The sequence below is a fragment of the Amyelois transitella genome, chromosome 31, assembly GCF_032362555.1.
Source record: "Amyelois transitella isolate CPQ chromosome 31, ilAmyTran1.1, whole genome shotgun sequence".
Lineage (NCBI taxonomy): Eukaryota > Metazoa > Arthropoda > Insecta > Lepidoptera > Pyralidae > Amyelois > Amyelois transitella.
Genome location: NC_083534.1, coordinates 864155 through 880570, shown reverse-complemented (window position 1 = coordinate 880570; position 16416 = coordinate 864155). Strand labels below are relative to the sequence as shown.

The 16416-nt window shown below is 38.6% G+C and overlaps 1 protein-coding gene across 1 annotated transcript in view; it reads right to left on the bottom strand.

Moving 5' to 3' along the window:
* LOC106142939 (1-phosphatidylinositol 4,5-bisphosphate phosphodiesterase epsilon-1-like) overlaps positions 1-16416 on the bottom strand; it is a 76564-nt gene that overhangs the window by 52327 nt on the left and 7821 nt on the right. Inside the window, exons 2-6 of the mRNA XM_060953228.1 lie at positions 12141-12286; positions 7201-7374; positions 4491-4589; positions 2004-2127; positions 1195-1379 (exon numbers count right to left, since the gene is read on the bottom strand). Coding sequence (XP_060809211.1) covers positions 1195-1379; positions 2004-2127; positions 4491-4589; positions 7201-7374; positions 12141-12286 — 728 coding nt within the window. The remainder of the gene's footprint in view (positions 1-1194; positions 1380-2003; positions 2128-4490; positions 4590-7200; positions 7375-12140; positions 12287-16416) is intronic.

Below are 16416 nucleotides of genomic sequence, written 5' to 3'. Positions count from 1 at the left end.
AACTGCACTGCAGCATTTTCTTCAACAACGTCAACTTCACAATATTAATTAAACTTAGAATAGAATGATCCTACTAATATTATAAATGCGAAAGTTTGTATGTCAGGATGTCAGTATGGATGTTTGTTAGTCATTCACGCAAAAACTACTGAATTGATTACGATGGAATTTGGTATGTAGGTAGCTGAAGACCCAGAATAACATGTAGGCTACTTTTTATCCCGGAGTTCCCGCGGGATTGATTCCACGCGTACGAAGTCGCGGGCGGCCTCTAGTTTTGACATAATTTGTACAGTATGTACATTCTGGTCTACTGGAAGCGATTTCCTTTGAAATAATCAGAACCTTTGTAATTTTGTTTCTTGCGTTCATAACTCTCGATGTTTTTTGTGTACATAAATAAGTAAATGAATAAAAATAAATAGATATGTAGTCTTCATACATACATACATACATACATATGATCACGTCTATATCCCTTGCGGGGTAGACTGAGCCAACAGTCTTGAAAAGACTGAACAGGCACGTTCAGCTGTTTTAGCTAAATGATAGAATTGAAAAATAAATCTATACTAATATTATAAAGCTGAATAGTTTGTTTGTTTGTATGAACGCGCTAATCTTAGGTAGTTCGAATTGAAAAAAATATTTTTGTGTTTAATATACCATTTATCGAGGTAGGCTTTAGGCTATATAACACACTCTGCAACTATAAGCAGCGAAGAAATTATGGAAAATGTGAAAAAATCGAGGGAAATTATTCATCCTTGAGGGCTTCAATGATGCCCTAAAAAATAACTATTACACGCGGACGAAGTCGCGGGCACAGCTAGTATGTAGATATGTAGTACCCTTCATACATACATATAATCACGTCTATATCCACTTGCGGGGTAGACAGAGCCAACAGTCTTGAAAAGACTGATAGGCCACGTTCAGCTATTTGGCTTTAAAATAGAATTGAGATTCAAATAGTGACAGGTTGCTAGCCCATCGCCTAAAAGAAGAATCCCAAGTTTATAAGTTAGATACCCTTCATACATACATACATACATAAAATCACGCCTCTTTCCCGGAGGGGTAGGCAGAGACTACCTATTTCCACTTGCCACGATCTCTGCACACTTCCTTCGCTTCATCCACATTCATAACTCTCTTCATGCAAGCTCGGCGGTTTCGGGTACCCTTCATCACCTCAAATAATCACCAAAAGCTGGCACATTGGTCCTAGACAAAGCGTAATGGTGCTGGTGGAAGCTGGCTATGTGGTCCATCACCGCCTGGGTGCGGTACACCTTCTGCAGGTTCACCAGACCCTCGGGTCCGACCCGCCTCCAGCCCGGAGGCTGTTCACCTTGCTCGTCAAAGGAGGCTATGTACTGAAAAAGAAGAAAATATACGTATACTTCTTCTATATATATTTGGCACCAATAAAAAAAAAGAATAAGACCACCCCATTCTGTTCCCATGGATGTCGTAAAAGGCGACTTGTTTGGCTTCATGATAAAATTTAGATTCAAACAGTGACAGGTCGCTACGCCATCGCCTAGAAGAAGAATCCCAAGTTTATTAGCCTTTCCCTTAGTCGCCTTTCACGACATCAATGTGAAAGTGCCGGAGTGGTCCTATTATACAGTATAATTACTAATTCTTTCATCACTACCAAAGGATGCCAGACAAGGGTCCCCTAACATTTGTTTTTTAAATAGAAATAACTCAAAATATATTTATATGGCAAAACAACGTTTGCCGGGACTATATGAGATTATCCTACTAATATTTTAAATGCGAAAGTTAGTCAGTATGTCAGGATGTCAGTATGGATGTCTGTTACTCTATCACGCAAAAACTACTGAACCGATCACGATGAAATTTGGTACGTAGATAGCTGAAGACCCAGAATAACATGTAGGCTACTTTTTATCCCGGAGTTCCCGCGGGATTGTTAGAGTTTCCGTGCGGACGAAGTCGCGGGCGGACTCTAGACTATAACAAACTCTCACCACTTGTCTAGAAGGTTCATTCGCTCTCGCGTCTCTCTTACAGCTGTCCCGTAAAGGACTAGTGGTGGTGCCTTGGTCCACTCGCTTGCCACTCTCCCGCCGAGGGTCGTGTTTTGGGGATCCTCTGAAATTGAAAAGAACTATAATTTAAAAATATTATTAACTTTGTGCCGTGTGGTTCCCGGCACAAATAAAAAAAAAAGAATAGGACCACTCCATGTCGTTCCCATGGATGTCGTAAAAGGCGACTAAGGGATAGGCTTATAAACTTGGGATTCTTTTTTGAGGCGATGGTCTAGCAACCTGTCACTATTTGAATCTCAGTTCCATCTAAAAGCCAAACAGCTGAACGTGGCCTGTCAGTCTTTTCAAGACTGTTGGCTCTGTCTACCCCGCAAGGGATATAGACGTGATTATATTATGTATGTATGTATGTATGTAAATATATTTTTAAGGAGTTTGATGGGTGTGAAATCGTGTGAACGGATAAGGAACAGCGTGATAAGGGAATGTTGTGATGTGAAAGAAGATGTAGTTACAGGAATAGAAAAGGGTATGTTAAGATGGTTCGCTCATGTGGAGAGGATGAATGAAAGCAGGTTGACTAAGCAGATATACAAGGAGAGTGTGGAGGGAAAGGTCGGAGTGGGAAGACCTAGACGAACGTATCTTGATCAAATTAAGGACGTCCTGGTAGAAGATCAGGTCAAGAGTATCCGAAACCGCCGAGCTTTCATGAAGAGAGTTATGAATGTGGACGAAGCGATAGAAGTATGAAGAGATCGTGGTAAGACGTAGCCTCTGCCTACCACCCCGGGAAAAAGTCGTTATTTTATGTATTTACGACAAAAAAATAAAGTGGTAGGTACTATTCTTTTTTTCTATTGGCGCCCGGAACCACACGGCAATATGGCCGTCGTCAAAGACTATTTAATTTGCTAATCGCGTAATTTCTAATAAAATATATTATATGTCGACGACTCTGATTTAATTCCGCAGTTCGAATCTGAAGAGTCACCCCTATACGCGAGTGTCTGTTACAGGGCTTCGTAATTAATACAAGCACCCTCTGAGGGCCTTTAAGGCACTTCAGTCCCCCATCGGGGCCTTAAAAGGTGCCGTTATGATTTTTAATGACTGTATATTATTTACGAAATCTCATTTCGCACATAAGAATTCTAATCTTCTATCGTAAGTCTAATATCTTATTTTATGCAATACACATATATATTCATAAAATCACGTCTATATCCCATGCGGGGTAGACAGAGTCAACAGTCTGGAAAAGACTTATAGGCCACGTTCAGCTGTTTGGCTTAATGATAGAAGCGATCGAATCGCCTAAAAGAAGAATCCTAAGTTTATAAGCCTATCCCTTAGTTACCTTTTACGACATCCCCATGGATGTCGTAAAAGGTAACTAAGTATCCATGTACCCATGTACGAGATGCCTTTATGCAATAATGTGCAATCAAGGTGCTACAAATATAACCACTTTTATAAACAAAAAGACACTGACTGACATACATACACATAATCACGTCTATACCCTTGCGGGGTAGACAAAGCCACGGCTGAGCGTGGCCTTTCAATCTTTTCGAGACTGTTGGCTTTGTTTACTCTGTAAGAGATACAGACGTGACGATATGTATATATGTTTATAGCATAATGAATAATCCCGCGAAAATTCGGCAATGCCCCATCCCTACAAACGGCGGGAACCTCATTTTAATATCACAAGAATATTTTACGATGATTGGCGCGATGAGAACGCGCTGAATATTCAATTTCAGAATGACAGGTTCCAAATTCAAATGTTACGTTGATGTTTTTTTTTTTTTTGGATATTTGACAGTAATTACCTACCTACCTACGTGTGATGTGAAAAATGGATGAAAAATTTTGTGGATACATACATATTATCACGTCTATATCCCTTGCGGGGTAGACAGAGCTCACTGTCTTGACAGGACCGAAGGGTCACATACATTACGCTCATTGTACCTTCCATCATGAACTGCTGTCCAAAATTCATCTTGGTGGCGTGTGTGCTAGAGACGACATTATACTTCCTTCTCTTTCACTCTTATACATACACTACAATAAGTATGTATGTATAAGTACAGTAGAGTGCCGTGTGGTTCCCGGCACCAGTACAAAGAAAGAATAGCACCACTCCAATCTCTTTCCCAAGGATGTCGTGAAAGGCGACTAAGGGATATAAACTTGGGATTCTTTTAGGTGATGGGCTAGCAACCTGTCACTATTAATCTCAATTCTATCATTAAGCCAAATAGCTGAACGTGGCCTATCAGTCTTTTCGAGACTGTTGCCTCTGTCTACCCCACAAGGGATATAGACGTGTCCATATGTATGTATGTATGTATGTGGCCTATCAGTCTTTTCGAGACTGTTGGCTCTGTCTACCCCACAAGGGATATAGACGTGACCATATATATATGTATGTATGTTAAGTAGAATTATTACCTGTCTTCCTTAGTGGACTCTCTCTTGAAGTCCCTCCTGTGAGTCGGGGTGGACGCCATGGAGTGACAAGTCAGGGCTGGACTGTATGACAGGATCCCTCTGGAACAAACGAATATATATATGTATAATATAATACATATATAATAAAAAAATACATGTATATGTTGGTAATTTTGTCATTTTTGCCGTGTGGTTCCCGACACCAATAGAAAAAATCATACATACATACATACATGCATACATACATAAATACCTACATATGTATAATGATGTTTATATCCCTTGCGGGGTAGACCGAGCCAACAGTCTTGAAAAGATAGAATTGAGATTCAAATAGTGACAGGTTGCTAGCCCGTCGCCTAAAAGAATCCCAAGTTTATATCCCTTAGTCGCCTTTCACGGCACCAATTAAAAAAGAACAACTAGTATCAACATTGTTTGCACAATTAAGTCTTTTGCTCCTTCTGAAAATTCCCACACAAGCGAAACTCTATACAATAGCTATAGTATACATATAGTCACGTCTATATCCCTTACGGGCTAGACAGAGCCAACGTGATAGGCAACGTTCAGCTTTTTGGCTTGATGATAGAATTGAGATTCGAATAGTGACATTATGTTATCTCATCGCCTGAAGCAAAAATCCCAAGTATATAAGCCTATCCCTTACTCGCTTCATTACGACATCAATGGGAAATAGAAGGAGTGGTCCTATTTTTTTATTGTGCCTGGAACCACACGGCATACCTATACGGCACGGTATGTAGGTATACCTAGATATAAGTAGTCTGTGTTTATTATTTGGGTAGTTATGTAACACGAGAGCCGCCGTTAACCGACCGTAATTAAAAAATAACACTCGAGAGCTGCATGATTGATATGTATATAGAGATGATATTACCAACGTAGAAAAAAGAAAAAAAATATTTTTTTGTAAGCAGGCTTATGTACACAGAAAACATCGAGACTGATAAACACAAGAAACAAAATTACAAAGGTTCTGCTAATTTCAAAAGAAATCTCTTCCAGCAGACCCGAGATAGGAGACATGATGGAAAGGGTGACAGGCGTGTACTCCACTCACACAACTAATAATAGACATACATAAACAAATACATAAATAAAATATAATAAAATACATATTTAAATACAAAATAATAAACTTACATAAAGTATATACAATATATACCAAATTAGCAAGGCTTGGAGAGGTAATAATTTTTAACTATTTTTTTAAATTGGGACAGTGATTTAGAGTCACCTATCTCAGGAGGGAGTGAGTTCCACAATCTAACAGCATGGACAGAGAAGGAGTTGGAGAAAGTGGCCGTACGATGCGTAGGGAAAAGTATTCTCATATTTATACGCAGACGAATGGGCAGCCAGTTTAGTTGCCTGCGAAACTCCGAGACGTGATCATACTTCTTGAGGCCAAAAATGAATCGGATACACAAATTCTGTAGACGTTCCAGTTTATCAAGGAGTTCCTCGGTAGCATCCAAAAAGCACGCGCCAGCATAGTCGAGGAGAGGAAGAATGAGGGGTTGACATAAGGAGACTTTAGTTTGAAAGGGCAAAAAATTTTGGAGACACTTCAAAGAAAATCACGACTGACTGTAATTGTTTCATTCTATAAACTTGGGATTCTTCTTTTAGGCGATGGGTTAGCAACCCGTCACTATTTGAATCTCAATTCTATCTTAAAGCCAAATAGCTGAACGTGGCCTATCAGTCTTTACAAGACTGTTAGCTCTGTCTACCCCGCAAGGGATATAGACGTGATTCTATGTATGGATGTAAAATTCAAAATTTTATTCATTTCAATGGGACATTTCAACATCACTTAATAATTGTCATATCTTTTGAGTTTCGCAACATTGGTTGACGTTTCCTGCCGCTTCCAAAGCGTCAGTGTCGAAGGAGCGGTAACAAACTGCACTGAAGCATTTTCATCGACAACGTCAACTTCAATGGTGACAGGTTGCTGGCACACAACCACTTTGTATTTTCTACATTTCAGAATAAAATACATTTATTTTCAAAATTGGATACAAGGTATCACTTATTGACGTCATATAAAAAGCTTTAATTAGCCCAATCATTGAAAAAGGTTGCAAGCTCAACGCCTAATTTTTTTTAAAACTTGTATTATCCTCTCTATATGAATCCACAAATTGCCATAATCCCAAACATGTGGAGTGTATTTTGAGCTGCTTACTTGCATATTTATTTCGGGATGTTTAGCAAATTTTTTAACTGCTCATGAAAATGAGCAATGAAAATGCTCCTGGCGTTAGACCAGGTTGTATTTTCTTCTCAGGAATAGTCCGTGACCATTGACTGTTTCGAAGTTATGTTGTTTTTCGAAGTAAATTTTAATATTTACCAATTAGCTGTGCCCGCGACCTCGTCCGCGTGGAATAGTTATTTTGGGCATCGTTGAAGCCCTCAAGGACGAAAAATTTTCCCCGCTTTTATTCACATTTTCCATTATTACTTCGCTCCTTATAGTTACAGCGTGATGTTATACAGCCTTAAACCTTCCTCTATAAATGGTCTATTCAACGCAAAAAGAATTTTTCAATTCCAACCAGTATTTCCTAAAATTAACGCGTTCAAACAAACAAACAAAGAAACAAACAAACTTTATAATATTAGTATAGATGACGATAACACGATGAACAAAACAAACAAAGATACAATTATTTACCTCAATTCTCTCAGAAAGGCACCGAAGAAGGGTATGAGCCGGCATTCTGGCATAGCTAGCGCTCTCCCCAGGGCCCGCTCGTACTCCGCAGACAGCAACGCAGCCGAGAGGAAGTCCAGAATTGGTATGGTTTCAGTGTTGATGCTGCACAGGAAGGCTTTCAGCTTGTTTGACCTGGAACGATTAAAATATATATATACACTAGCTGTCCCGGCAAACGTTGTTTTGCCATATAAATAATTTTTAAGTAATTTCTAGGTAAAAAAAAATGTCAAGTGTGGACAACCCTAATCAATAAGAGGTATGAAAAATAGGTGTTAGCCGATTCTCAGACCTACTGAATATGTATGCAAAATTTGGTTAAAATCGGTAAAGCCGTTTCGGAGGAGTACGGAGACAAACATTGTGACACGAGAATTTTATATATAAGAAGAAGAAGATATTTGAAAAACATATCTATACACATATAAGTGCCGTGTGGTTTCCGGCACCAATACAAAAAGAATAGGATCACTCCATCTCTTTCCCATGGATGTCGTAAAAGGCGACTAAGGGATAGGCTTACAAACTATTGGGATTCTTCTCTAGGCTAAGATGGGCTAGCAACCTGTCACTATTTGAACCTCAATTCTATCATTAAGCCAAATAGCTGAACGTGGCCATTCAGTCTTATCGAGACTGTCGGCTCTGTCTATCCCGCAAGGGATATACCTACTTATAATCACGTCTACGTCTACAAAAACTAACACAAAACTAGTTTAGATACTTGTAGATTCATAATGTATAGCTTTCAATAAGTTATTGATTTCTTTACACGTTGACAAATCGCCGAGACGTGCCGACGTTGAAAAGCTGACTAAAGGAATATCTATTGCTGGATGTAGGTCTTTCTATTTTTAGTGTTAATGTTTTTGAAACCTAATATTAGAACTGTTAATACATACATACATACATATAATCACTTCTATATTCCTTGCGGGGTAGACAGAGCCAACAGTTTCGAAAAGACGTTCAGCTGTTTGGCTTAAGGATAGAATAGAGATTATAAGCCTATCCCTTAGTCGCCTTTACGACATCCATGGCAAAGGAAGTGAAAGTGATGGAGTGAACCTATTCTTTTATATATTGATGCCGGGAACCACACGGCACTATGTCATCAATGCTGAAATTCATACTGATACTTATTATAAATGTGGATGTACATATGTTTGTTTGTCCGTTACACGTCAAAACCACTGAACCGATGGCCATGAAATTTTGCACACATATATATAATAAAGCCGACACACTCTTGGCCGCTTCAATTCATGAAGCTTAACAAAAGGAAGCTCCTCTAACGGAGGTAATTAGAATTATTCAAAGCAGCGTGTTAAAGAATTACGCTGTCTTGAAATTCCTAACTCTTTCTGAATTAACGATTAATCGGATTAAAAATAGTTTTCTTATTAACTTCCTACTGGTGGTAAAGAAAATAATATAGAGTATACCAGCTGCTTATCTTCCTGCGCAGTTTGTAAAAGTCGCATAAGGGAAAAGCTTACAAACTTGTAGGTATTTTGAGGCGATGGGCTAGCAACCTGTCAGTATTCGAATCTCAATTCCATCATTAAGCCACACAGCTGATCGTGGCCTTCCAGATCGTTGACTCTGTTTACCCCGTTAGGGATAAAGACGTGATTGTATGCGTGTGCTTGTCATTAGCCTAGATACAATGTTTCATGTGTCTAACTTTGTTTTTTTAAGACTTTATTTTAGTCAGCCGCAGTTATCAAGTTTAAATTCTGCTAACACGCTGAAAATGCATTTTTGTACATACATAAATAAATATAATTACGTCTATATCCTATGCGGGGTAGAAAGAGCCAACAGTCTTGAAGAGATGGACAGGCCACGTTCAGCTGTTTGGCTTAATGATAGAATTGAGATTCGAATAGTGACAGGTTGCTAACTCATCGCCTAAAAGAATCCCATGTTTACAAGCCCATCCCTTACTCGCCTTTTACGACATCTACGAGATGGAGTGGTCCTATTCTTTATTTATATTGGCGCCGGGAACCACACGGCACTGATTTTTGTTGTAATTCTGTTTTATACACTCGTTTCACGTGAGGAGTATCATCGTCGTATATCAATAAAATACAAATTGTGACAGATAGCTGACACGGGTCGGATGTTATGAAGCGGTTTGTCATAATTTCAACAGCTATACATCACTGGCTTTTGTCTGTGGCTTATCTATCTACATACATACATATGGTCACGTCTATATCCCTTGCGGGGTAGACAGAGCCAACAGTCTTGAAAAGACTGAATGGCCACGTTCAGCTATTTGGCTTTATGATAGAATTGAGATTCAAATAGTGACAGGTTGCTAGCCCATCGCCTAAAAGAGGAATCCCAAGTTTATAAGCCTATCCCTTAGTCGCCTTTTACGACATCCATGGGAAAGAGAGGGAGTGGTCCTATTCTTTTTTGTAATGGTGCCGGGAACCACACGGCTTATCTATCTATACTAATATTATAAAGCTGAAGAGTTTGTTTGTTTGAACGCGCTATTCTCCGGAACTTCTGGTTCGAATTGAAAAATTATTTTTGCGTTAAAAAGACCATTTATCGAGGAAGGCTATATAACATCACGCTGCAACTATTAGGAGCGAAGAAATAATTTTAATAATTTTTTTTTGTGACACGACAATTTTATATAAGTATAAGATGAATGCAACCCGTGCGAAGCTGGGACTGGGCGCTATTTTATAATATTGGTAGGATAGAATTCATAATATTTTGTTCCTAAATGCGTCTTCTCTATTCTACTCGTATCATTCTTCTCTTCTTGATTTTCTTCTCTCTTCTCCGCTGTATGTAAGTACAGTCGGCAAGTAGTTTCCGCCGGCCTACAGTCTCCAAAGCAGCTGAAGGCCGAAAGAAACCCCTGCTGACTGTACTTTGTTCTTCTGTTTTCTTCTTGACTGTACTTCATTCTTCTGTCTTTCTTGTTAACAGCACTATTTCCATTTAAAATTCAAAATGTTTGTTTTAGTATGGGACTTTTCAAACATCACTTAATGATTGTCATATCATTCGGTTTCACAATATTGGTTGACGTCAAATAAATTACCTAAAAACCAAGTTAACTGTCGCTTCCAAAGCGTCAGTGCAGAACAGGCGGTAACAAATTGCACTGCATTATTTTTTAACAGCGTCAACTTCACAAGCATCAAAACTTAAGATAAAATAAAGGTACTTTACGTGCGCGTTTAATACCTGTATTATTTACTAGCTGTGTCCGCGATTTCATCGGCGTGGAATAGTTATTTTGGGCATCATTGATGCCCTCAAGGATGAATAATTATCCCCGTTTTTTTCTCATATTCCATTATTTCATTGCTCCTTATAGTTGCACCGTAATGTTAAATAGCCTAAAGCCTTCGTCGATAAATGTCTATTCAACGCAAAAAGCTTTTTTTAATTCGAACTAGTAATTCCTGAGATTAACGCACTCAAACAAACTCTTCAGATTTATAATATTAGTATAGATTTTATAACAGGTACCTATAGAAAAACCTTTCGGTTATAAGATAGGATGTTAGTTTGACCCCACATATAGTTCCCTGTCAGACCCAATGGTTGACTGGTAGATAATGCTTCTAGCATTAAGTCCGCCAATTGTGATATACATTTGTATTTTGTGCAATAAAGTTTAAAAATTAATAAATAAATAAATTCCCAAGGGAGCGAAGCCCGGCACTAAAGCTTGTTTTAATAAAGTTAATTTTCAACGTGGGAGTAAAGCTTAGGTCACACGTAGGCGTCGCTTACATTAATTTACATTTGAAACTAACATAAAATATTCCTTCACAATAGGCTGATGTTTGTCCCTGGGGAGCCTTTTACATATGTACATATGGTCACGTCTATATCCCTTGCAGGGCAGATAAAGCCAATCGGAGAATCGGTCAAGCCGTTTCAGAGGAGATACGGGAAAGAACATTGCGACACGAGAATTTTATATCTATACTAATATTATAAAGCTTTGTATGTTTGTCTGTTCGTTTGTTTGTTTGAACGCGCTAATCTCAGGAACTACTGGTTCGAATTGATAAATTTCAAATTCAAATTCAAACTTTCAAATTCAAACTTTTATTTGCATAATATGAGTACAACAAGGTCTTAAATATAATGTATAACAGATCTTCATATTTACCCTTTCGGGTGTTGCAAACATTTTTATGTATTAGTAGACATACAAACTTATACATAAAGGTACCTACTTAGTATCACATTATAATTTTAAATCTAATTAGAATTGTTTAAACCTAGTATTGCACAATTTATATTTATCTGTTAATAGGTGCTTATTTATTATTATTGTAAATATTTATAATGTTCTAATGTTTTCAAGTTTACAATGTAAAACTATTATAATCCTACTACCTACTTATTTAAATTAAGGTACTCATCTATAGAATAAAAATTGTTTTGAAGAAGCATAGACTTAATTTTTTTATTAAAGTGAGTTAATTTATTTTCATTTTTTATAGAATTTGGTAGTTTATTATAAATTTTTATTCCCATATGAAATGGGCTTTGGTGGAGCATTTTTATTCTTGCAGGTTGAATGCATAAGTTATTTTTATTTCTTGTGTGATATGTATGTGTATCTTTTATTTGAGTGAATAAATGCTTATTTTTGTGTACAAATTGACATATATCCTGAATGTAAATTGAAGGTAGTTATTTTTGTGTTGAATAGACCATTTATGGAGGAAGGCTTTAGGCTATATATCATCACGCTGCAACTATAAAAAGCAAAGAAATAATGGAATATGTGAAAAAAAAAACGAAAATAATCCTCGAGGGCTTCAATGATGCCCAAAATAACTATTCCACGCGGACGAAGTCACGGGCACATCAAGTAATATATAAGATAATACACTCACTTCAACGCAGCAATGATTTCCATGGCGCTGTTGAAGTTCCCAATGTTCCAACAGGTCAAGGCTACCCTGAGGATACAGGATAGTGCCACCTTCCGATCCTCGACTGTATTTGGGGACAGGACCAGCTCGGTAACCCACGCTGAGACCTGGAACAAGTCAATATAAATTAGATACGGTACGCTGAAAACAATTAACATAAAGACTAATCTTACATACATACATATAATCACGTCTATATCCCTTGCGGATAGGATAATAGGACAGAGCCAACAGTCTTTTAAAGACTGAACGGCCACGTTCAGCTATTAGGCTTAATGATAGAATTGAGATTTAAATAGTGACTGGTTGCTAGACCATCGCCTTAAAGTAGAATCCCAAGTTTATAAGCGTACCCCTTAGTCGCCTTTTACGACATCCATGGGAGAGAGATGGAGTGGTCCTATTCTTTTTTGTATTGGTTCCGGGAACCACACGGCACCAAAAGATACAGTTACACAATTAAATCAAAGGACCTCTGGTGGGATTCGAACCTGTGCCTTTTCACTGTGCCACCTTCCCGAATCGACCACCGACTCTCTTTTTCACATCCGCTAAGTTTTATAATAGGTTTAGATAAATAAATAAATATATACGGGACAAATAGAAACCGCCGAGCTTGCATGAAGAGGGTTATGAATGTGGATGAAGCGAAGGAAGTGTGCAGAGTTCGTGGCATGTGGAAAGATGTAGTCTCTGCCTACCCCTCCGGGAAAGAGGCGTGATTTTATGTATGTATGTATATATATACGGGACAAATCACACAGATTGAGTTAGCCTCGAAGTAAGTTCGAGACTTGTGTTACGAGATACTAACTCAACGATACTATATTTTATAATAAATACTTATATAGATAAACATTCAAGACCCAGGCCAATTAGAGAAAGTTCTTTTCTCATCATGCCCTGGCCGGAATTCGAACCCGGGACCTCCAGTGTCACAGACAAGCGTACTACCGCTGCGTCACAGAGGCCGTTCCAGATATAACAAGGCAAGGAAAGGCCATTTTCTTTTATTTATTTCTCTAAGTTGCTTCCACGGACATTATTATGTCTGCCCGAGGGAAGACAATTTTTTAACTTGGTTTAATTTTGTTAGAGTTTAGGTTTTATACAACTACTAGAGGCCGCCCGCGACTTCGTCCGCGTGGAATCATTCCCGCGGGGACTCCGGGATAAAAAGTAGCCTGCCTATATATTATTATGGGTCTTCAGCTATCTACGTACCAAATTTCATTGTAATCGGTTCAGTAGTTTTTGCGTGAGATAGTAACAAACATCCATACTGACATCCTGACATACTCACAAACTTTCGCAGTTATAATATTAGTATAGATTACTCGCAGCTAGAGATGGGAAAATGCCCGGGTATTTGAGGCAAATTGGAAAAATTCCCAATAAATTCCCAAAAGGAAGGAATATACGGGAGCGTATATTCGGCTCGACCGCCACCAAAAGGAAGATCTTCCGGCAGGCTAGGTGTTATGCCTGGGGAACCGCGCGACACACGATGTTGTGTCGGAGGTTGTATATGTGCTCTAATCCGTGAAATCTTTGCTTGCGCGATTTAGGCTTTCTGCTGTTTCGACTGATAGCGTTGTGTGATTTTTTTTTTATTTTTGTGACGTGTGGCGCAGAGATTTCTCGACATCAACCGCGCGTATTAAGCGCCAAATAATAAAATAATTTTGTTTTCCGCTTATCACACAGGCACTATAGTTTTTTACAGGGATGAAAGGTACCCTATGTCCTTTTCCAGAATCTTAATTAACCCTTGCCTCAATAATGCGATCCTCTTATTAAAAAGTTGGCTGGAATAGATCCCACTTAGGGATAAGCCCGCCTTTGTACTGTACTTCTTTTTTATATACTCCTTTAGTGAACAATAAAGTATTTACTTACTTACTTAATTATATGTACATACATACATGTACATATATCACGTGTCTTTCCTGGGGTAGGCAGAGACCACATCTTTTCACTTGCTACGATCTCTGCATACTTCTTTCGCTTCATCCACATTCATAACTCTTTTCAGCAAGCTCTTCAATTTCGGGTACTCTTGATTATATATACGCAAAATTTCAAGAAGATTGGATCAGAAGATGAGTTTACAAACAAACAAATAAACTAACTTTTGCATTTACAATATAAGTTGGGATTCAAATCCATCCAACGGCAAAAATACTCTATGAAATATTAAATATAAAAGGTTTTATACAGTCCATTTTAATAATACTCCGCAATAGACAAGTTTTTTTTTAAATCCTACCCTTTTTACTCAGATATTTACATAAAGGATGTCTATGATAGGATTACATAAATGGGACATGTCCCGCTCAGTGGAGTCTGATGAGTATGATTTTAGTAAGAAAGCGGGATATCATAATCTATACTAATATTATAAAGCTGAAGAGTTTGTTTGTTTGAACGCGCCAATCTCAGGAACTACTGGTTCGAATTGATAAATTCTTTTTGCGTTGAATAGACCATTTATCGAGAAAGGCTTTGGGCTGTATAACATCACGCTGCAACTATAAGGAGCAAAGGAATAATGGAATCAGACCATTAAGGCCTCTGTGGCCCAACGGTTAGTGAACTTTTCTGTGACACCGGAGGTCCCGGGTTCGAATCCCGGCCGGGGCATGATGAGAAACAAACTTTCTCTGATTGGCCTGGGTCTTGGATGTTTATCTATATAAGTATTTATTATAAAATATAGTATCGTTGAGTTAGTATCTCGTAACACAAGTCTCGAACTTACTTCGAGGCTGACTCAGTCTGTGTTATCTGTCCCGTATATATTTATAACTAGAGGCCGCCCGCGACTTCGTCCGCATGGAAACCTTATCAATCCCGCGGGAACTCCGGGATAAAAAGCAGCCTATATGTTATTCTGGGTTTTCAGCTACCTACATACCAAATAGCTGTTTGACAGATTTGAAAGAGTCTAAAAGTGGATTAAGGATGAATGAGTTACTCGTCAAATGTCTGCTCTATGCCGACGATCAGGTTATACTGGCGTCATCAGCGGAGGAGTTACAGGAGATGGTAAACTGTATGCATGAAGCTTTAAAAGAGAAAGGAATGAAAGTGAACGTAAGTAAAACTAAAACACTGGTTTTTGAAATGGAGAAAGAAATGACAGCATGTAATATTTTGATTGGAGGAGAAAAAGTGGAGCAAGTGAAAGAGTTTGTATATCTAGGATCAAAGTTTACATCAGATGGCAAGTATGATAGTGATATTGAAAGGAGAGTGAACGCGGGGAACATGGTGAATGGAGCTTTGCATGCCTTTATGAGCAGTCAGAAACTATCCAAAAAGGCTCGACTGGCTGTGCACAGGGGCGTGTTGGTCCCGACATTAATGTATGGGAGTGAAAGTTGGGTATGGCAAAAGAAGCATGAAAGCAGAATAAATGCAGTGGAAATGAGAGCGTTAAGGAGTATGATGGGTGTGAAATTGAGTGACAGGATAAGGAACAGCGTGATAAGGGAATGTTGTGATGTGAAAGAAGATGTAGTTACAGGAATAGAAAAGGGTATGTTAAGATGGTTCGGTCATGTGGAGAGGATGAATGAAAGCAGGTTGACTAAGCAGATATACAAGGAGAGTGTGGAGGGAAAGGTCGGAGTGGGAAGACCTAGACGAACGTATCTTGATCAAATTAAGGACGTCCTGGTAAAGGGTCAGGTCAAAAGTACCCGAAACCGCCGAGCTTGTATGAAGAGAGTTATGAATGTGGACGAAGCGAAAGAAGTATGCAGAGATCGTGGCAAGTGGAAAGAGGTAGTCTCTGCCTACCCCTCCGGGAAAGAGGCGTGATTTTATGTATGTATGTATGTACATACCAAATTTCATCGTAATCGATTCAGTAGTTTTTTGCGTGAAAGAGTAACAAACATCCATACTGACATCCTGACACACTCACAAACTTTCGCATGTATAATATTAGTAGGATGGTTACCCTACAAGCAATATCGTTGCTATACCAAGCTGATATCGCGAATCTATTTACTATTCGCGTTAACAATATAAGTTGCTGATGCGGATTTTAAAATACTGTTTTAATGGAATTCGTTATGTATAAGGATTTAACCGACTCCATTGAGAGAGGTACTCAGTTAGTAGATCTCTTATTTAAAGTTAACTTCAGCAATTATGTAAATCATTATAAAGGCCTCTGTGGCGCAGCGGTAGTACGCTCGTCTGTGACACAGGAGGTCCCGGGTTCGAA